Below are 22,347 nucleotides of genomic sequence, written 5' to 3'. Positions count from 1 at the left end.
TACAAATTCATTGTCTAGGGCTCTTTAGGCTAGAATCCCATAATTGTTGGGCCTAGGCCCCGAATCAAGACCCTACAATTGGCGCTGTCTGTGGGAAGAACTCGTGCCTCGACAAGTGAAACCGTTAGAAATGGAAGGATCAGGTCCACGCCAAACGGGACATGCGGACTCCTAATGGCAAGACAACTTCTTGAACCTCGAACGGGAGAGAGATCAAGATAAGCAACGAGAAGGTAGTGTAAACACCTCCCACACGAGCAGAAGTCGCTCAAGAGGGAAAGGTCTCGCATCCCATAAGCGAAATGATCATAGGGCTCTACAGCAAGAAATCGACGACTTGAAGTAGAAGTTACGCCGAGCGCAGCGAAAGCGTCCTTCACCCGGCTCGGACACTAGCGATGAGGAGGACAATGAGTACAGGTGGAGATCGAGAACCCCTCCAAGTGAAACCATTTCCTCCGAGGAAGAGCAACCTCGCAAACGCGGCCACAAAAGCCCATTTTACCAGGGCCTAGCAAACAACGCCATGAGTAAGGCCCTGGACCGCATCTCCCAATCGCCCTTCACGCGTAGGATAAAGGGGGCTGAGCTTCCTCAGCAGTTCCACCAACCCACTTTTGCTATATATAATGGTCGGATGGACCCAGTAGAGCACGTTAGCCAGTTTAACCAGAGGATGGCCGTCCATTCTAGGGACGAGGCGTTGATGTGCAAAGTGTTTTCGTCCAGCTTGGGACCTATGGCGATGAGATGGTTTGATGGCCTCAAGCCAAACTCCATAAACTCTTTTAAGCAGCTGACACAAACTTTTGGTTCTCGTTTCATAACTAGCAGCAAAGTCCCTCGGCCCCTAGATTCCCTCCTGTCCTTGTCCATGCGAGAAGGAGAGACCCTGAAGGCTTACTCAGACAGATACTGGGAAATGTATAATGAGACAGAGGGAAATTACGATGACGTCGCCATTAGCACATTCAAGAGGGGCCTGCCGACAGAGCATGGTTTAAGAAAGTCCCTGACAGGGAAACTGGTCACTAGCGTGCGCCAACTCATGGATATAATCGACAAGTACAAGAGAGTCGAAGAAGACCAACATACGGGAAAGGGCAAAGCGAAGGTTGTCCCTCAGGAGAGGAGGGACTTCAAGTCGGACCGCTTTAACAACAGTAATCAGCCGAGAAGGGATTACTCGGAGCAGTCTAGATCCACAAGGGCATAGGCAGTCCATGCTGTGTTTCGAGAACCATTACATAAGATCCTAGAGAAAGTGAAGAACGAACCGTTCTTTCAATAGCCAAGCAGGATGGCAGGCGACTTCGCGAAACGTAACTAGAATCTGTATTGCGCGTATCACTAAGAGCAGGGCCACACCACCGATGATTGTAGGAATCTGAAAAACCACTTGGACCGGCTGGTCTGAGAGGGGAAGTTGCAACATTTGCTGCATCACCTTGTCGGATGGCAGGAGCAGTCAAACATCGAAACAAGGCAAAGCACATTAAGACCACCCATTGGCACGATAAATGTTATCCTCGCCGCACTAGGACGGACCGACTCCCATCCTTTCAGAGTAATGTCGGTGGGTAGGCTCCTTTCTGAAGTTGACGACAGGGAGTCCAAGAGGGCTAGAGGGATGGGCACGCCCCTAATCGAATTCTCGAATGAGGACAAATTGGGAACCCTCTAACCCCACGAGGATGCCCTAGTCGTCGCGCTCAGGATTGGGGGATACGACATGAAGAGGGTGCTAGTCGATCAGGGCAGCGCCGTGGAAGTAATGTATCCCGACTTGTACAAGGGGTTGAAGCTGAAACCGGAGGACCTGACAGCATACGACTCTCCTTTAGTGAGTTTCGAGGGAAAAACCGTCACTCCGTAAGGCATGATTAGGCTACCTATACAAACAAACTCGGACGTGGTGGAGGTGGACTTCACGCATACTCCCCCTACACCGCCATCGTAGTTAGACCGTGGCTTCATGCCCTAGGGGCTGTGTCATCAACCTTACGCCAAAAGGTGAAGTATCCATCAGAAGGTCGAGTGAAAGAAGTAATAGGGAACCAAGTCATGGCCCGACAATGCATGGTGTCAGCAATCTCGCGACGACCGAGTACTGAGCCCTCCACCTCAGCCGAGAACAGCTTATAGCAATTAATGACCCCGGCCCTGGCCTCGGGTAGTGAGGGACCTACCGAGGAAGTGAGTTGTGAGGATTTGGAGAAAGTTCTTGTTGGCTCCGACCCGGAAAGATTTTTTCAGGTCGGCTCAGAATTACCGCCCCAAGAGAAGGAAACACTAATTGATTTTCTCAGACAGAATGTGGACGTGTTTGCATGGGACGCCTACGAGGCTCCGGGGGTCGATCCAGATTCATTTACCACCACCTTAATGTTAGCCCGGCCGTAACACCTAAGAAGCAACCTCCTCGGCGATCGTCAAAAGAGCATACAGACGCAGTGAGAGAGGAGGTTATAAAATTGAAGAAAGCAGGGGCTATCAAGGAGGTATTCTACCCCGAATGGCTGGCCAACACAGTCGTGGTGAAGAAGAAGAGTGAGAAATGGCAGGTCTGTGTGGACTTCACAGACCTGAATAAGGCCTGCCCGAAGGATCCTTTCCGTATGCCGCAGATAGAGCGATTGATGGATTTAACTGTGGGACACCCTCGAATGAGTTTTTTGGACGTCTTCCAAGGCTACCATCAGATACCCCTAGCCGCCGAGGACCAAGAAAAAACGGCTTTTGTCACTTCCGTTGGAAACTTCCATTACAAGGTAATGCCTTTTGGCTTGAAGAATGTTGGGTCAACCTACTAGAGGATGATGACCAGGATGTTTGAACTACAGATGGGTAAGAGCATCAAAGTCTATATAGATGACATGGTGGTGAAGAGTAAGTTAGTGCCCAACCACGTTAGAGACCTCGGCAATGTCTTTGGAATTTTGAGAAAGTACATGCTGCGCCTAAACGAGTCCAAGTGTTTATTTGGGGTGGGGTCAGGGAAATTCTTAGGTTACATGGTGACCTATAGAGGCATTGAAGTCAGCCCCAACCAAATTAGAGCTATCCATAGCCTGCAGCCTCCTCGGAACCCTAAAGAGGTCCAAAAACTCACTGGCATGATTGCCGCCTTAAACCGTTTCATCTCCCGCTCGGCGGACAGGTGCAAGCCTTTTTTCCTCTTATTAAACAAGTGGAAAGGTTTCGAGTGGACTGAAGAGTGTGCCTTAGCCTTCCAGCAGCTTAAGGAATACTTGGCTCGGCCACCAATCATGTCCAGTCCTGAAGCCGATGAGGTGGTATTCGCCTATATTGCGGTAGCCCCTCACGCAGTGAGTTTAGTGCTGATCCGGAAAGACAATGGCACACAACGGCCCGTCTACTACGTAAGCAAATCGTTGCATGAGGCAGAGATCTGTTACCTCCCCCTCGAAAAGGCCATCCTAGCAATTGTGCAAGCCACGTGAAAGCTCCCCCACTACTTCCAGGCACATACCGTTGTTGTACTGACCCAACTTCCGTTCAGATTAATACTCCGGAGTGCCGACTACACAAGCAGAATAGCAAAATGGGGGACGATTTTGGGCACCTTCGACATTAGGTACATGCCTCGCATCGCTGTGAAGGGTCAGGTTCTCGCGGATCTAGTAGCTGAGTTTGCAGAACCCATACTAGAAGGAGGAGGAGAGCCACTAAACCCAGACGAGAAACTGATCTGCACAGTCTCACAGCAAGAGCCCACTTGTTGGAAAGAACACATTGACGGCGCCGTCAACCAAAGGGGCTCAAGGGTGGGGCTCATCCTGGTTTCCCTCGAGGGGATTACCATTAAAAAATTGTTGAGGCTGGGCTTCTCCGCCACGAATAACGAAACAGAGTATGAGGCATTATTGGAAGGAATGTCAATGATCCAGAAACTGGGTGGAAAATCCTTAAACATGTTCTCGGACTCAAAACTTGTCGTGGGACAAGTAAATGGGGAATTCGAGGCGAGGGATGAAAGAATGTAAGAGTACCTAGTCCAAGTTAAGCTTTTACGGGCGCATTTCGATCACTTCAATCTAGTGCACGTGTCCAGGAACGGGAACACCCATGCTGACTCTCTTGCAACGCTCGCCACCTCCTCGGCTCAGCCACTTCCTCGGGTTATTCTCGTAGAAGATCTATACAACCCAACGATGGCGAAAACCGACTTAGTACGGGTTCACAGCATCAGGGCAAGGCCTAGTTGGATGGATCCTCTAGTACTATTCTTAAAGAACGACACCTTACTAGAAGATAAGAACGAGGCTGACAAGATTAGAAGAAAGGCTTCTCGATTCTGGCTGTCCGAGGACTCCAAACTGTATAAGCGCTCATTCTCAAGACCGTACTTGCTATGCATGCACCCAGATGCCATTGAACTTATCCTGGAGGAATTACACGAAGGAATTTATGGAAGTCATATGGGGGGTAGGTCCCTGTCCTATAGGGCCATAACGCAAGGTTATTGGTGGCCGAGCATGCAGAAAGAGGCGCAGGAATATGTGAAGAAGTGCGACCAGTGCCAAAGATTCGCCCCGAATATACATCAGCCAGGCGGAATCCTTAATCCGCTGTCCAGCCCTTGGCCATTCGCGCAGTGGGGTCTAGACATCCTAGGACCATTTCCTAAAGCAATGGAGAACAAAAGGTTTCTTCTTGTCGGCACGGATTATTTCACAAAATGGGTCGAAGCTGAGCCGTTGGCAAACATTAGAGACATTGATGCCAAGAAATTTGTTTGGAAAAATATTGTCACTAGGTTCGGAATCCCTCACACCCGAATCTCGAACAACAGTCTCCAGTTTGATAGTAAAGCTTTTAGAAGATATTGCAGCGAGTTGGGAATTGCTAATAGGTACTCCACACCGGCTTACCCACAGGGGAATGGACAGGCTGAAGCCATCAATAAAACCAGTAAATGGGTTGAAAAAGAGGTTAGATGATGCAAAAGGAATGTGGGTAGAAGAACTGCCCCATGTTTTGTGGATGTACCGTACCGCGCCACGCAGGTCCACAGGGGAAACCCCCTTTTCGATGACCTACGGAGCTGAGGTTGTTATTCCGCTAAAGACAAATTTTCCAACATTGAAGACCAGCTCATTCTGCGCCAATGCTAACAACAGACTGCTGGAAAAAAGCTTAGACCTCATCGAGGAAAGAAGGGAGAGTGCAATGATCCAACTTGCCTACTACCAGCAGAAGCTCAAGCAAGGTTCGAAGCCAAGGTGAAGCTAAGGCCCCTGGCACTCAGAGATCTGGTATTGAGGAAGGTCCTGGGCACTGCAAGAAATCCCGCGTGGGGAAAACTCGGACCAAATTGAGAAGGCCCATATCGTATCACCTCGGTGGCCGGTATAGGAGCCTATTTTTTAGAAGATTTGGACGAACATGTAGTGCCACGCCCTTGGAATGTAAATAACCTGAAAAGATACTACTATTAATGAGAGTTTGTAATTCTTGGTGCCACACTACTGTGCAATTTCTTTTAAGTGTGAAACAGAACCTAAGTCCTACCTAGCTCCTCGGACCACAGGCTTGGGGGAAATTAACCAGAATGCAATTTCTTCTAAGTGTTAAACAGAACCTAAGTCCTACCTGGCTCCACGGACCACAAGCTTGGGGCAAATTAACTAGAATGCAATTTCTTCTAAGTGTTAAACAGAACCTAAGTCCTGCCTAGCTCTACGTACCACAGGCTTGGGGGAAATTAACCAGAATACAATTTCTTCTATGTGTTAAACAGAGCCTAAGTCCTGCCTGGCTCCTCGGATCACAGGCTTGGGGGAAATTAACCAGAATGCAATTTCTTCTAAGTGTTAAACAGAACCTAAGTCCTGCCTAGCTCCTCGGACCACAGGCTTGGGGGAAATTAACCAAAATGCATTTTCTTCTAAATGTTAAACAGAACCTAAGTCCTGCCTGGCTCCACGTACCACAGGCTTGGGGGAAATTAACCAAAATGCAATTTCTTCTAAGTGTTAAACAGAACCTAGGTCCTGCCTAGCTCCTCAGACCACAGGCTTGGGGAAATTAACCAAAATGCACTTTCTTCTAAGTGTTAAACAGAACCTAAGTCCTACCTAACTCCTCGGACCACAGATTTCGGGAAAATTAACCAGAATGCACTTTCTTCTAAGTGTTAAACAGAACTTATGTCCTGCCTGGCTCCTCGGACCACAAGCTTGGGGGAAATTAACCAGTGTGCAATTTCTTCTAAATGTTAAACAGAACCCATGTCCTGCCTGGCTCCTCGGACCACATGCTTGGGGGAAATTAACTAGTGTACAATTTCTTCTAAGTATTAAATAGAACCCAAACACCTATGTGGCCCCTCGAACCATAGCCTTGGGGGAGCCTTGGGGGAAATTAACCTCGATGCAATTTTATCTAAGTGTTAACTATCATTTTCCTCATACATTCATTCATGCTTAACCGTGTTGCTTAAATTTTGAATAGCGTTTGGCTCTCAGCAGTTAGTAGCATAACAGAAACTCATTCATAACAAAGGCAGAAAAAGAAGCAGTGAAACAAGATTCAAAGGAGAAATAATATCATTCATTGGACTCCAAAAATGCGTTCACTTACAAACGTTGGCAAAATAAGGAGATAAAAGACAAAAGAAGATAACTACAAATAAAGTCCTACACTAATGTCCTAAGCTTTATCCTGTGTATAACTCTTTACAAGAACCTCCACCTCGGTTTGATCACCTCCTGCCTTGGGCTCGGGAACGGCCTCCTTGGCTTGCGCGACAACATCCCTTATTGTGAGGGTGTCCTCAGGCGACTTGTCCTTTGCAAGTGGCTGCACCTCCTCAGTTTCAAGTATGACGGAATCCGAGGTAGTGACCTTAGCAGAGAGGAGCTTCTCAAGAGGAACCAAACCCGGAATCTCGCGAATATCTTCAGGAAAGAAGATATTCTCAATCTTTTTGAGGTCGGATTCCGTAGGAATTGCCGCTCGGTCCAAGGCCACCCTCAGGACATAGTAATGTAGTCCCTACATACTGAAGCCACCTTCTCGGTCAGCCTGGCCTCAGTATCCGCCACTCCACGTTGGTAGGAGGCTGCCACCGCAGCCTTAGCCGCCTCCCTGGCCAGGCGAGCCGCCTCCTTTGCCTTTGATAGCTCGGCCTTGAGGTCTGCGACCATCTGCTTCTCGGTCGCGAGGTTTATTTCGGACAGATGAAGCTGTTGGCGTATGTCCTCAGCCTGTTTGGTGGTGGTCTTAAGTCCGGCCTCGGCACTGTCACGGGCCTTTAACGCCTCCTTTATTTCCTTATTTAGGCGATCCTTTTCCAGCCTGAGGACGCCGGTTGCCTTCTCCGTAGCGAGGCGGGACTGAACCTCAGTGTTCAGATCTTCGCGAGCCTTCTTAGCCCACTCCTCAGCTACAAAAATTTGTTGAGTGACCTGCGTGGGAATAATGGAAGATTGATTAAAAGAAAATAAAAAATAGACAGGTGTGGAATAAAAAAACTGAATAAGGAAGAATCTTCGTTTACCATGGCCATGTCTCTCTTCAGCGACATGAAGAGATCCGGTTGCCGAGTAGCCCGGAGCCCCTCCATGTCAAGAGGTAGGAGAAAGGGCTGCTGCAAGGCCTCAGCTAGATAAGACGCCTGTCCTCGTTGGGACTCCCACAGAGTCTCGTCCCATGAGATAGGGGCACCATCCAACTCTAGGCGTGGGGACCAGGTCCGCTGCTCCCTCCTCATAGCCGCCTCGTCTCGGCTATCAACATATCTTGTTCTTTTTTCCTTGGGCTCTTTGCCCTTCTTCTGTTGCTTTGCCTTTTCGGGGCCGACCTCGCCCTCTTCTAACTCTTCCACTGGTCTCTTTCGCCTCAAGTTGGGAAGAGGCTGTAGCGTTGGGTCAGTTGTGGTGGGAAGAGGAGGAGGAAGTTTGGACATAGCTTGCTCCTTGGGGGCATTCCTGGAAGACTGTCCCTTGTTTCTATTGGACAAGAGGCCCCGAAGACCAGACCTTGGCTTCAAATCCATGTCCTCTTTTTCAACCTTTTGGCTACTGTCAACCTGAGCAATCACCAAGCCAAGGGTGGGAGCCGTTGAGGACCGGTCTATGTCCGAGCCGGAGTCTGAGAGCTCTACGGGCCTAGCTGATACCTCTCCTTCCCCGGCGAAGCGGAATTGGTCAATTTGAGCCTTGAAAGATGAGTGCGAGGAATCAGCTCCTTTTCCTGGGACAACTACCTCTGGAAGAGCGTGTTGAGCAGGCAATTGGACGGGAGGTAGGTCTCTCCAAGCAAGAAATCCTGTTATAGAAACGTCAATGCGAGCTAATCGGGGACTTCCAGCCTTGATGGCTTGACCGGCGTCCACTAGAGAACGTGAAAGGGGCTCGTAATCCAAGATGAGAGGAGCGGCACGCAGTTGCCCGTCCTCACTCACAAAGATTTCGAACCTTAAGAGGAAGTTGAGGGACTGGACATTGACCAAACTGAGCCACGAAGTTGTTTGTTCTTTGTCTGCAAAACCCAGAGGAAGGGTTACGTTAGTCCGAGGAGGCAAATAATCAAAGCAAAAACTGAAATAAGGAAGAGAAGACTCGAGACTAAGATCCCCTCCAAGGGATCTGACCCTACAGCGCCCCACCTGGTGTTCCCGCCCTAACTGGGCAGTGAAGACCGTCGTGCCATGCTCTGGAGACAATCAAAAGGTTGTCCTTCAAGCCTTTGTTGGACTTGGGAAGGCAGGATATCAGCCTCACCTTGTTGGACCTGGATTTCAAGTAATACGACTCGTTGAGGCAATGACATTCATATAGATGAACTACATTGTACCATGAGAGGCCGAGGTTCATCTGTTCGTTCAGAGCGTCTACACACCCCAGGATTCGGAACATGTTCGTGGCGCATTGGTGGGGGGCCAACCTATGACTACGAAGATAATCCCTAGTTATTCTCCCCATAGGGATCGTCATTCCTCCCTCTATGAAGGCTATCATCAGAATGGCGACCTGCCCTGTCTTTCTCTTGGTTAAGACTTCATCCAAGAAGCAATATTCTAGACCTACTCCTGGCGGGATACGGTATTTGGCCCTGAAGCCTTCCATACCGGCCGGAGAGTCTACCAGTTTCTCAAGCTTACACATCCCATTAACCCTAGGCAACGCGAAGAAGGTTTACTTAAGGAAGAAAGCCGGAAAAGGCAACGGAAGGGAAATGAGCACTTACAGGAGCGAAGATCCTAAATCTCTCGAGCTTGTGAAGAACTCGTCGGGAATCTTCAAGGGAGTGTCTGTGGAGTTTTGAATGCTTTGCAAAAGAAGGTGCTGGAGTGCTCTGTGACGCTTGAGTGCTTTTTCAAAAAATGGGAGTAAGTTCCCTTGAAAATCTTATATACCAAGGAGAAACTGAACGAGCTTACTCCCGCCCAGAGAAATGGGAAAAATATCAACCGTTGATCAGGTGCCCCACCGTTGGATTAGAAGGACATAAAGCCGCCTAGCACAATAATTAGCGCCTCGTGGGTTACGAAACGCCATTAGCAGTAATGAGGCACGTGGGGCTGTACCTCCACACACGTAAAACAAGGATTTTCAATAAGTGACCCCATAAGTGTCAAAATCCTGCCTTTTCTCCTCGGATAAGAGGGAAAGAACTGGAATTTTGAGGGGCTATTGTAGGGGTAAAGTCCCCAGATCAAACAATGGGCCTTGGGCCCCATATAGAATTCAACCATGTCCGAGGAGAAGGTGTGGGCGCCAAAAGGGCTCCCGGCCCAATTCTTATGGGCCCAAACTTGTTTAAAAGGCGGTCCGAGGAGAAATGTCTCCTTGGACATACCAAGTATGGTTCAAACATGCACCCTACCAGCAATAAAGAATCACTGCAATGAGTATCAGTAGCAGGGATGAGTCCCACAAGCCTGTGAGAGGGAAGAGAGAATAGGATGTCAAGAGAGAGACTACAGCTGCCACATTAAATGCATGGCAGTTACTTTTCTAACCGCATTAATGTGGAGAGGACTGACGAACAGTGTTACCTTGGCTACTACAACTCACAGAAAGATGGGGGAGATGTCCGATGGGACGGACACTCAAGTGAAGGTCCAGATGATCAACAAGTGTAAGGTTCTGATGACTTCAAGGGGGCTATATAAGAGAGGGGAGTCCCCATGAAAAGGGGGATAGAAAAAAGGAGGAACTGAGAACAGAAGAAGAAGAGAAAGACCATAGCCTTTGAACAGAGACAAGGATACACCCCATACGTCTCCTCAGACCGTATACCTAATGTGCATGAAGGAGATTTTCTTATTTTTGATTGTTGTATGGCCCAAAGTTAACTAGCACGCACTTCGTTAGGGCCTAGTTCTGTAACCCACTCTCTACAAATTCATTGTCTAGGGCTCTTTGGGCTAGAACCCCAAAACTATTGGGCCCAGGCCCCGAATCGAGACCCAACATATCCCATCCATTAACTTTGATTAAAAATCAATAAATGGATGATAAGTATGCAAAAGAGAATTAATGTGAGTAATATTTTTATGGATTATGCCTCTATTTTAATTAATTATTTTATGGTCTAGGAGTAGTAGTCCTCCAAATCATTTTACATAGGGCCAGCCTCTGGGCAAGGTCACTTAGGCATTGCCTAGGGTCCCAAATAGAAAATAAACTTCAAATATTATAAATTAATTATTAGTGTATTTAAATATTTAAAAAAAAAAAAAAAAAAAAAAAAAAAAAAGGAAGAGAAGAAGAAGGTGAGTTCCTTTTGGTAGTAAAAATCACTCTTTTTCAATCCTAAATTGTCTAAAAAGAATAAAATTGAGTGTATCAAATTATCATTAATGATAAATTTCCCATAACGACTTCCATTTTCAATTTTTATAAGTCCTGCTTAATTTGAGACCCACACGGTAAATTGCTTATATTAGCTATCCAATCTCTCACGTGACCATACATCAAATTATTTCTTTTTACTACTAGTATCTCTTAGTGTTTTCAAAAGAGACATTCGGCATTTAAATCCTCCCACCTCAATTATTAAATTATCAAAAAATGCATTTAAAAAATAAAAAGTAGATATTATAAAAACTTATATTTTAAAACAGAATTAGTAATTTTGCATATCAAAAGCAAGGAAAAAAACATTCCAATATAAAAAGAAAATAAATAATATATATATAAAATAAAATAAAATAAAATAAACTCACTCAAAATTGTCACGGTCTTAAATTGCCTCAGGACGGGCCTTGATTTTACAGATAGTAGTGATTTTTTTTTTTTTTTTTTTTTTTTTTTTTTTTTTTTTTTTTTTTTGCTGAGAAAAAAAAAATGGGTAGAGGGGGAATTAGTTGTGAAAATCATTGTGGAATAATTATTCAATAGAAGAAAGAGGAAATATTATCCTTAGAAGATTGAATAATTTTCACACTGGACCCTATGTATACTCTCTTATCTATTGGGCTAAACTTTTTTGGAAATGATATTTGCAGTCACGTCATCATCTGCTCCTTTTTTATTTTCAGAACAAAAAGTTACATCCACCATTCATTTTTAAAGTCAACCACATATGCTAATTCATGAATAGGTGCGAAAAGAATTTTATATAAATTATAAAATAAATAAAAAAATTATTAAGCTTTAAGGGTTTGAGATTTGGAGGTACCGCGCCTAGCGCAATCATGAATCCAATGACAGGAAAAAATGTCTTTATGTTTAACGTTTTAACCATTTTGATCCAATTGGATTCAATTACATCCGGTGCAGAACTCAATCCTGCTTAATAAAAGTTGCAAAGTATAAATTAGTCATCAAAGAAATAGTGAAATACTAGAATAAGATAAGAGAAATAATATTCTAAAAGTTTAAATTTATAAATGTCTGCACAACCTTGATTTTTCTTGAGAGTCAGAGGACGTGAGCAAGTTGAAAACGAGTTGGGATTTCGTAGTTATATATATTGTTGATTTCTTGCTCTTACACATTCAGATGCAGCCCCCATATATTACCACATCCATATTTGAAAAATAAAATCAAAACAAACAAACATGGAAGACATGTTACTATACTCATCCCTCTCTCTTCTTCTCCTCCTTGCAGCTTTCAAGCTTTTCCTCCAAAGAAAACCACAACACAAACACCTCCCACCAAGCCCGCCTTCTTTGCCAATTCTAGGCCATCTCCATCTTGTAAAGAGACCCCTCCATCGCTATTTCCACCGCCTTTCACAAACATACGGTCAGGTTTTCTCTCTTCGATTCGGTTCCCGTCTCGTGGTTGTGGTATCATCCCCATCCGCGGTAGAAGAATGTTTCACAAAAAATGACGTGATTTTTGCAAACCGTCCTAGGTCCCTAGCAGGCAAGTACTTTGGTTACAACCACACCACCGTGGTATCAGCCCCGTATGGTGATCACTGGCGTAACCTCCGCCGCATCAGTGCCCTCGAAATCTTGTCAGCAAATCGTCTCAACATGTTCACAAGCATCCGAAGAGACGAGGTCAAGCACTTGCTACGCAAACTATCACACAACTCTAGCCAAGATTTTGCCAAGGTTGAGTTGAAATCTTTGTTCTCAGAGCTGACTTTTAACATTATAATGAGAATGGTCGCAGGGAAGAGGTACTATGGGTATGGAGAGGCGGTGAAGGGCGAGAAAGAAGCGAGGCAATTCAGGGAAATAATGAAAGAGAGTGTAGCCATTGCTGGGGAGTCAAATCCAGGACAATTTTTGCCTATGTTGCGGTGGATTGATTATGGGGGTTTTAGAGAAGAGGATGATGGGACTTTCCAAGAGGATGGATGAGTTCATGCAAGGTTTGATTGATGAGAAGAGAGGAAAGGAGGGGAATACTATGATCGATCATCTGCTTTCTTTGCAAAGATCTCAACCTGAATATTACACAGACCAAATTATCAAAGGACTAATACGGGTAAAGTTCACTGTATCTCTCCTTTTCAATATATATATATATATATAGACTTGAGTTCGAAAAGTTTCTAAATAGTTTTGAAACAACCGTGTATGGCGGCCTTTGCTCGTTTGTTTATAATAAAAAATAAAAAGGAAAAGAAAAAACGTACAAATTATCAGAGGCCTACGTTTCCATACAATCGGACTTCATTAGCTGCAAAACTTACACTAATTAAGATATTACAATCTCTTTAATTTTAAACCGAATGAAAAGGTTAGTAATATGTGTGTGTGTATATATATATAACTGAAAAGGACTAGTTAAGTGAAAGTTCAAATTTCAAAATACTATATAGCTGATGTGGGACTCAATATACATATATAAAATACACATGTATTCAATCCAATTTACATAATTTGTAATATATTACAGTCTTATTCTATTCTCACGTTACTTTTATCAGTTTATAGAATCCCGTAATCATCTTACAACAAGATCTAAAAGACACTTCTACAACCAATAATCCATTCCATTCTCTTTTGATTTCATACTAAACATTGTGCAGGTGTTGTTATCTGCTGGGACTGACACATCGGCAGTAACATTAGAATGGGCAATGTCTTCTTTGCTCAATCATCCTAATGTAATGAAGAGGGCTAGAATAGTGTTGGACAATGAAATTGGGCAAGAGAAATTGATTGATGAACTAGATATTTCTAAATTACAATACCTTCAAGGTATCATCTCAGAGACTCTTCGCTTATACCCCGCTGCCCCAATGCTAGTTCCCCACATGTCCTCCAACGATTGCACTGTTGAAGGATATGATATACCACCTGATACAATGTTATTGGTCAATGCATGGGCCCTGCATAGAGACCCAAAGGTGTGGGATGATCCAGAAAGTTTCAAACCTGAGAGGTTTGAAGGTGGCGAGCAGGGGCGGAGCCAGAAATTTTGGTTTGGGGGGGCCAAATTGTAATGCTAATATATTAATTAAGACAAACCTCTACATATACACACACACATAAATTAATTTACTAAGAGAATTTATCATTTTCTAAATTTTAATGAGTATATAAAAGTCATGTATTTCTTCTATTAGACATGTACAAAAATTTATCATTTTTTACATAGTTTAATTTGTTAAACCTCTTAAATTATATGATTTTAATATAATTTCTCTTTCTTTTAAGAGCACCATTGAAATGACTCAAAAATTGGAGGGGCCAACTTCAATTTTTACATGCTACATTTTTAAAAATGTAAATAATATATATATACTATAAAATATTTTTTTTAAATTTTGGGGGGGCCTTGGCCCTCCCACTCTTGTGTGTGGCTCCGCCACTGGTGGCGAGGGTAAAACACACAAGTTAATGTCATTTGGATTGGGAAGGAGAGCATGTCCTGGGGAGGGACTTGCTCATCGTACAATAGGCTTGACTTTGGCATCGTTGATTCAATGTTTTGAGTGGAAAAGGGTTAGTGAGGAAGAAGTTGACATGGCAGAAGGTAATGGAACCACCCTGCCTAAAGCTGTGCCATTGGAGGCTATGTGTAAAGCACACCCTATTGTGCATAAGGTTCTTTCCGAATCTAAACATGATGTTTGAACAATGTCCTTAGCACGTATATTTGATTCTCTGTATCTATATAGATAGCATTACTCAGCTTGTATTGAACAATAATTTTTCTTTCAACTTTGAAGCTTTATTTATGAAATAGGAATATTTTAGTACTAATTACTTAGTAAATACTGCTCTAATAAATAAAATATTAGCACATACATTTCATTCTTGTATTCATCTAGATTGCATTCATGATGTTTATTTTTGGACTCAGAATGAGGTTTCACAATACATTGACAAATTAAGTAGTGCATATACAATCGATCATGATCCAACTTTTCAAATATTTTAATTGATGATCCAGGTGAGCTGTATTATACTATTATCTTCAAAAATTTCCTTTCATGTCCTATCTTCAAAGATTGGTTTTAAACAGTGGATTTGTCAATGAAAAAGCTCGGGTTGCGGCTCGAATTGCGTGAAAATTCAATTGCGAAATTACTTAGGAATTTTTTTTTTTTTTTTTTTGGGCCAAAATTACTTAGGAATTATATAGATATATAAAAATTAAACTGCACTTGGCCACTTTTGATACATGTAACTTCTTTTTAAAAATATTAAAAAAATCATTTTAAAAATTAAATATAGCCATATCAATCTATAATATATAGAATGAAAATCTTAATTTTTTTTTTTTTTTTGGTGCGAACTTCTAATTTGTCATAACTCATATGAGCTTTTGAAAACTCATATATTTCCAATCACAGTTCACTGTTTCCACTTTTTATGTAAGACAACCCAGCGCTAATTTTTTTTAAATATTAAAATAGGTTTAATATTCTCTAAACAACTATCAACTAAATTTTGGATTTTAGTTTTTTCTTTGGTAAACTCTCTTGTCAATAAATAAGAGATTTAGAATTCAAACTTCAAATACATGAAAAAAACAGCTGATATTTTGGCTTAATAATAAACAAAATTTATTATAAAATGAACGTTATAGGTTAAAAATCTATTGTATATTTAAAAGGAGTTTTATTTATTTTTTTATTTTTTTATAACTTCAAATTAACTTAGCAAGGACATTTTTTTACAAATTCACAAATTTCAATTTTTTTGTATTAATGCTTATTAATCCATTTTGTATTATATATAAATATTTTTTTATCAAGTTGTGTAGGTTAGTAACATATAATTACAGAAATACGAAGCACCTTATATGATAAAAATAGTTATAAGAATAGACTTAAGTGGTTGAAATAGAAGCACTAATTAAGCACCTTATGTAAGAACCTTGTATGATAAAAATAGTTATAAGAATAGATGTAAGTGATTGGAACAAAAAGACTAAGAACCTTAAGGGATAAAAATAGTTATTATATCCAGGTTAGTTTGACTAAGATCTTTTTTTGTCCTGCTTTATAGGATAGAGAGGCTCATGAATGGTTGCAGAACAACTGAAACGTACTAATTTCAGTAACTTCTAGGGTTTGTTGACTAAGTGTATATTTAGCAATAACTTATCTAGTTTTTTGGTTGAAAATGTGCTAAATTATATTTATATGTTAAAAAAAGAGAGAAAAAACGAAGTTTAAAACATGGTATATAAAACCAAAAGTTAAAAACTGAGTTTATAAACTCAAGCCAAACTGACACTGAATTAGCATTTAGTAGTTCATTTCTTGGGTTAAATTGTTTCGCATAACCCCCTATACAGGCCACGTATATTCATCATCTTTTATCACATACAAACAAACAAAACATAAGTGATATGGAAGACATCTTTCTCTACTCATCTCTATCATTTCTCCTTGTCTTCATCGCTTTCAAACTTTTCCTTCCAACAAGAACACAACACAAACACCTTCCGCCCAGCCCACCTTCTCTACCAATTCTAGGTCATCTTCATCTCGTTAAAAAACCTCTTCACCGTACTTTTCACCGCCTATCACAAAAATACGGTCATGTTTTCTCTCTTCGATTCGGTTCCAAACTTGTGGTCATCATATCATCCCCATCTGCAGTCGAAGAATGTTTCACCAAGAACGACATTGTTTTAGCGAACCGTCCTCGCTTATCAGTGGGCAGGCACTTAGGCTACAACTACACCACTCTGGTATCAGCCCCTTATGGAGACCATTGGCGCAACCTTCGCCGCATCAGTACCTTAGAAATCTTTTCAACAAATCGTCTCAACATGTTCTTAGCAATTCGAAGAGATGAGGTCAAGTGCTTGCTACGCAAACTATCCAAAAACTCGTGCCGAGGTTTTGCTAAGGTAGAGTTGAAATCTATGTTCTCGGAGTTGACATTTAACATTATAATGAGAATGGTGGCAGGGAAGAGGTACTATGGGGAAGATGTGAAAGACGTGGAAGAAGCAAGGGAATTCAGGGAGCTAGTGAGTGAGGTAATAAAGATGTCTGGGGCATCGAATCCAGGAGAATTTGTGGCGCTTTTGCGGTGGATTGATTATGGGGGTTTGCAGAAGAAGTTGAAGGGATTTGCCAAGAGAACAGATGTGTTCTTGCAAGGACTAATTGATGAGGCTAGGAATAAGGACGAGGAAGGGGAAAAAACCATGATCAATCATCTACTTTCTTTGCAAAAATCACAACCGGAATACTACACCGACCAAATTATCAAAGGGCTTATGTTGGTAAGTGCCACACTGCTTTAATTTCTCTCTTCATTCTAACCCATACTACATCTCTCTCTTGGCTCCACTCTTCCTTTCCTTTGGGTGAAAAAAAATAAAAATTCTAGATCACACACTTACACATTTTGTCACAATTTAGACATTTGACAAAGTGATAATTAGATTATGTTTCGATAAGTATTATTGGTGTACCATATATAAGTGGTGTGATCCAATCATGTGTTAAAAATATATTGTATATTTAAAATTTAATTTTAAATGAAGAATTACATATTGAAAACTAGAATTGAAATACTTCCTTTAAAAAAAAATCAATTAAAATCCTTTTTTTTAAATATTCATTCAAATATTTTTAAATAATTAAAGTGAATCTTTTTTTTCAATATTTAAATTTTCATAATTTTTTTAGATGTTCTTATACTTATTTTTTGAAAAAAATGAAATTTCACGTATGATATTTTTTATACAAGTGGAGTCAGGGACAACTCTACATAGAACTTAAGAATTATTAATAAAAATATATATATATATATATACACACATAATTATATCTATTTTGTCTACTCTAAAAAAATATATTGAACATCTTAACTTAAGAATCCCAAGAATTTGAGTTTAACAAAAATAAAAGTAATGTTATGGACATAACAAAATATCACAACATTCCTAAATTAGCTTGCCAACTCATAGATAAGCCCACCACAATCTTTAATTCTTTTTTTTTCTTTTTTCTTTTTTCTTTTTTTGTATTCTAATTTAGGAATGTGTTAATTTTTTTTTTTTTTTTGTCATTTTATTGTATCTCTTGCATTAACCACAAAAATAATCTTGATCCACCAAACATAGTCCTTAACTCCTTAAATAATAATAAAATTAAACCTCAAATAATAATAGCAAATATAGGCCATCCAAATAACAACAAATAAACAAAATATTCAACAAAAAACCTCATCCAAAAACAAAAGATAAAATCCCTAATATTTCAGAATCATAACTTATCCATTCCATTACATAAAAAATAATTTATAATTTCATTTATCCTAAAAAATGGAACCACGAGATATAATATGATTCTAAGTTTTCCTTTGTCGTGCTAGCAACAATGCTCTTCTTGACTTTATAGTTGTGGTAGCTCTACTCTCTTCAATGCTTTGGCTTGCAATTGCAACATGTATTATCCATTTCTCTCTCTCTCTCTCTCTCTCTCTCTCTCTCTCATCATTTCAAACTCTCTCTCACTTTATTATTCTCCTCTCAGCATTTTCAATTATCACTTTATCTCTTAGCAGTCTACTTTTTCCTTTTAATTTTTTAACTAGAAGCAATTGTAAAACTTCATGTATATAGTTTTTTTTTTTTTTTTTTTTGAAATATTTATGTTACATTTTGTACAATTTAAATTTTTTTAATGACTACCCAAAAAAAAAAAAAAAGTAGAGCTACTGCTATTTAGGAGAGGGAAAAAAACAAAAAATCAATAAAAATTGGCAAGTTCTCTCTCTCTGTGTGTGTGTGTGTGTGTGTGTGTGTGTGTGTATTATATATATATAGTTTTACCCTTTCCATGTGAAGTGTTGATATTTTATAACTTGGGTTTGTATTTTATAACTTGGGTTTATGATTTATATTTTGATGGCAAATGTTTGATATATATATATATATATATATATATATAGATTGGGTAATTAATGGAGGGGATTAACGAGCCCAAAATCATATCGTTTTTTTACATGTTACACAGGGCCACTATACATGTATTGCAGGGTGGTCACAAGACCATCTTGATTTGTTAAAAAATGTATACACACACTAAACTAACCTATTTTAACCACCCTAATAAAAATATAGACCATCCTAATTTGAGAATTACAAGAATTTCAATTCAATAAAAATAAGAATAATACTACATTAACAAAATTTTTACGATAATTTCATAACAAATCTTATATGATAAGTGGAAATCGTTTATTAATTCTAATTTGGCACCAATATTGACATCACTTTTTATAACACTAATAAAAAATTGTTGTATAAGGTTTATATATATATATATATATATATAATATTGTAAATGTAGCATTACTCCAAAAATAATTTTGGCTCTTCAAGAAAAATATTGTAGTCCTAAGTTCTCCTTAACAGTGTCAGCAATTTTTCTCTTTTTGGCTTTGTAGTGACAATAATTTTGCTTCTTTAGCAACTCATCTCATAGTTGTAGAAAACATCATCCTTTTTCTTTCGATTCTCTACTGTCATTTCAATTCTCTTACTTAATTACTCTAATCTCATCATTCTCAATTCCCAATTTATCTCTTATCAATCTTTTTTTTTTCTTTTTTTTTTCTTTTTTTTTAACTTTTCTCTTTGTTAGTGGAAAACAACATGGTAACATGCACTTCATGTATTTTCGTAAGTTTTTTTTTTTTTTTGGTGATATTGATATATCCAAGTTTTTTTTGTATAATTTAAGTTTCTTAGTAACCACTCTAAAAATAATTTTGAAGCCGCCATTGATGTTACACATAGTTTTTGTTTTTATTTTTATTTTTTTAATGTTACTCTTATATGGGTAGATAATGGAGGAGGGAAGAGGTGTGTTTGAATCACTAAGATGGGACACCAGATGCTATTACTATTAGACTATCACTTCAAACTTAATTATAGCTAATTGTTAGAAGACCTCCCAAATCTTTTTCTTTCTTTTGGGTAAGATTCTATTGATATGAAAAACAAAAAAAGCAAAAAACAAAAAACAAAAAAAAAAAAAAAAAAGATTTTTTCATAGGGTATCAAATCAATTCTTTTTTTTTTTTTCTTTCTTTTTTCATTCTTCTTATTTTTCTAAACACATATTGGCAGGTCTTGATACTTGCAGGAACTGACACGTCAGCGGTGACATTAGAATGGGCAATGTCTAATTTGATTAATCATCCTGAAGTGTTGAAGAAGGCTAAAGCAGAGTTGGACACTCAAATTGAGCAAGATAAATGGATAGACGAACAAGATGTTTCCAAATTACACTACCTCCAATGTATCATCTTAGAGACATTTCGATTGAACCCTCCTGGCCCTTTGTTAGTACCTCATTCGTCTTCTAATGATTGTACTATCGGAGGATATGATATACCACGTGACACAATGTTACTGGTCAATGCATGGGTCATACATAGAGATCCTGAGTTGTGGGAAGATACTACTAGTTTTAAACCTGAGAGGTTTGAAATTGGTGAGGTTGACCCACATAAGTTAATGCCTTTTGGATTAGGGAGGAGGGCTTGTCCTGGGGCAGGCCTTGCCCAACGTACGATGAGCTTGACTTTGGGATCGTTGATTCAATGCTTTGAGTGGGAAAGGGTTACTAAAGAAAAAGTTGACATGACTGAAGGTAATGGACTCACCATGCCAAAAGCCGTCCCATTGGAAGCCATGTGTAAAGCGCGCCCTCTCATGCATAAGGTTCTTTCCGAATCTATGCATGATGTTTGAACTGTGTCCTTGGGTTTTTAGTGAGTAACTTAGCTATATTTGCAAACACTTTCATAACATGGTGAGTAATACTATAATTTATACAGACTCTTGAAATTTCTAAAAAAATTAACTTGGAATATTTGCCATTGTTCTGCAAATCATGATGATCCACTAAAGACTACTGATCAAACCATGCGCCTGGGCCTAATAGTATGTTTTCTTCCACTATATGCATTTGTTCATGAATATAAGCACCTACCATGTCAGCGTGTAACCCAAATCATGGATTTTTAAAGTTGTTGTTAAAAGACACATTAGCACGCTTATGGGTCAAGTGGTTGGTTTGTGTTCAACCATGGGCAGCTCTATGAACAGTTTAGTGGGTTCATTGTCAAAAAAAAAAAAAAAATTATATACTTTTTAAATTTATTTCTTGACCCTCCTAAAATAAAATTTTGAACCCCCCTAAACCTAAATTTTTTTAAAGCCTAGCTGAAATGTTGATTATGATTATCTTGACAATATCTTAGTCTTTAAAAATAAATAAATAAAAAACACACACACACACAACACCAAACTAATTTCACCTAAAATATGGGTGGAACAGTAAGCCAAACAACAAAAGTACAAATTTATTCTTCTTAAATTAAAAAATAAAAAAATAAAAATCATTTAGATCTTAAAATTTTTGAAATAAACTAATATATTAAATTTTATTGTATTGAGATCTCACTTGGAGTTTATTTAACAACAATAGATAGATAAACTAGAAAATGTAGAGTTTTTTAGGGAGAGGCTCTCTAAATAATACAATATCAGTATTTCCCTTCTTCTGGCATATACCGGTACCCTTTATATTGACCTCAGACCTCTTTCTATCTAAATTCAGAAGTTGATTCTCAAAAAATAAATAAATAAATAAATAAGTTGAAAGTTATTTCACTTTCCCTGAATAGATGCAAGTGAGTATTGCATTTGAAACTTTGAATGTAAATGTGCACTTGCGCCGTAGGCATGTAGAAGCAGTGTGAGTCCCACAGTGTCGTGCTTGTAGGATTAAAGTGACCTTTCCCCATCTTTGGGTGGTGAGGTCAAGTGAGGTTTTGAAACATGGCAAAGGAGCTGGAAATACTCTGGCAAAAGTTAAAGGTCACAGATGAGGAGGAAGTAAATGTCAACCTAGGAAGAGAATGCACGAGAGCAACAAAAGAAAGGGGGGGAAAACTATCTAGTTATGAAGGTGCTCTCTCACAAAGGTATTATGTTTGATGCCCTAAGGAAAAACATTAGGATGTTATGGAAGCCAAATAAAAGTATTCAAATCTCGATAATAGAAGAGGAGATGTACCTAGTGGAGTTTGACGATGAACAGGATAAGAGGAGAGTAATGGAAATAAGCCCATGGCACTATGAGAAACAACTGGTGCTGCTATAGGATTTCGAAGGGGATCAAGATCCAAAGGACATGGTATTCAAGTGGTCTCCTTTTTGGGTTCAAATGTACAACCTACCCCTCAAACATAGGACAAAGGACAGGGATGGCCATTGGGGCTAGCCTCGGGGAGGTTTTAAAGGTGGATGTGGCAGACACGGGGGTATAATGGGGGAAATGCCTCCGAGTTTGGGTCAAGATAGACGTTGCAAGAAAGTTAATACAGGGTAGAAAAATAAAGGTTGAAGATGAGGTGCATCGTTGGGTGCTCTTCAAATATGAGCACCTCTCAAACTTCTATTATTGCTATGG

The 22,347-nt window shown here is 40.0% G+C and overlaps 2 protein-coding genes and 1 pseudogene across 2 annotated transcripts; all 3 read left to right on the top strand.

Annotated features, from left to right (window-relative positions):
- Positions 1–739: 739 nt before the first annotated feature.
- Positions 740–1,216, top strand: LOC115951657. The gene has a single exon (XM_031068820.1). The coding sequence runs from the start codon at positions 740–742 to the stop codon at positions 1,214–1,216; it is 477 nt and encodes a 158-aa protein (XP_030924680.1).
- Positions 1,217–11,999: 10,783 nt separating this feature from the next.
- Positions 12,000–14,526, top strand: LOC115953868 (annotated as a pseudogene).
- Positions 14,527–16,247: 1,721 nt separating this feature from the next.
- On the top strand, positions 16,248–20,621 carry LOC115954075 (cytochrome P450 81Q32-like). Its single transcript, XM_031071934.1, has 2 exons — positions 16,248–17,135; positions 19,995–20,621. Exons 1-2 carry the CDS (start codon positions 16,248–16,250, stop codon positions 20,619–20,621), a joined length of 1,515 nt encoding a protein of 504 aa, XP_030927794.1.
- The last annotated feature ends 1,726 nt before the right edge of the window (positions 20,622–22,347 follow it).

Source organism: Quercus lobata, chromosome 7, assembly GCF_001633185.2.
Source record: "Quercus lobata isolate SW786 chromosome 7, ValleyOak3.0 Primary Assembly, whole genome shotgun sequence".
Lineage (NCBI taxonomy): Eukaryota > Viridiplantae > Streptophyta > Magnoliopsida > Fagales > Fagaceae > Quercus > Quercus lobata.
This window is presented reverse-complemented; position numbering and strand designations above follow the sequence as displayed.

Excerpts from the sequence above, each read along its gene's own strand:
- LOC115951657 (XM_031068820.1), top strand. The coding sequence starts at position 740 with ATGGCGATGAGATGGTTTGATGGCCTCAAGCCAAACTCCATAAACTCT.
- LOC115954075 (XM_031071934.1), top strand. The coding sequence starts at position 16,248 with ATGGAAGACATCTTTCTCTACTCATCTCTATCATTTCTCCTTGTCTTC. Across the intron at positions 17,136-19,994 it reads TTATCAAAGGGCTTATGTTG|GTCTTGATACTTGCAGGAAC; the intron begins GTAAGTGCCACA and ends ACATATTGGCAG.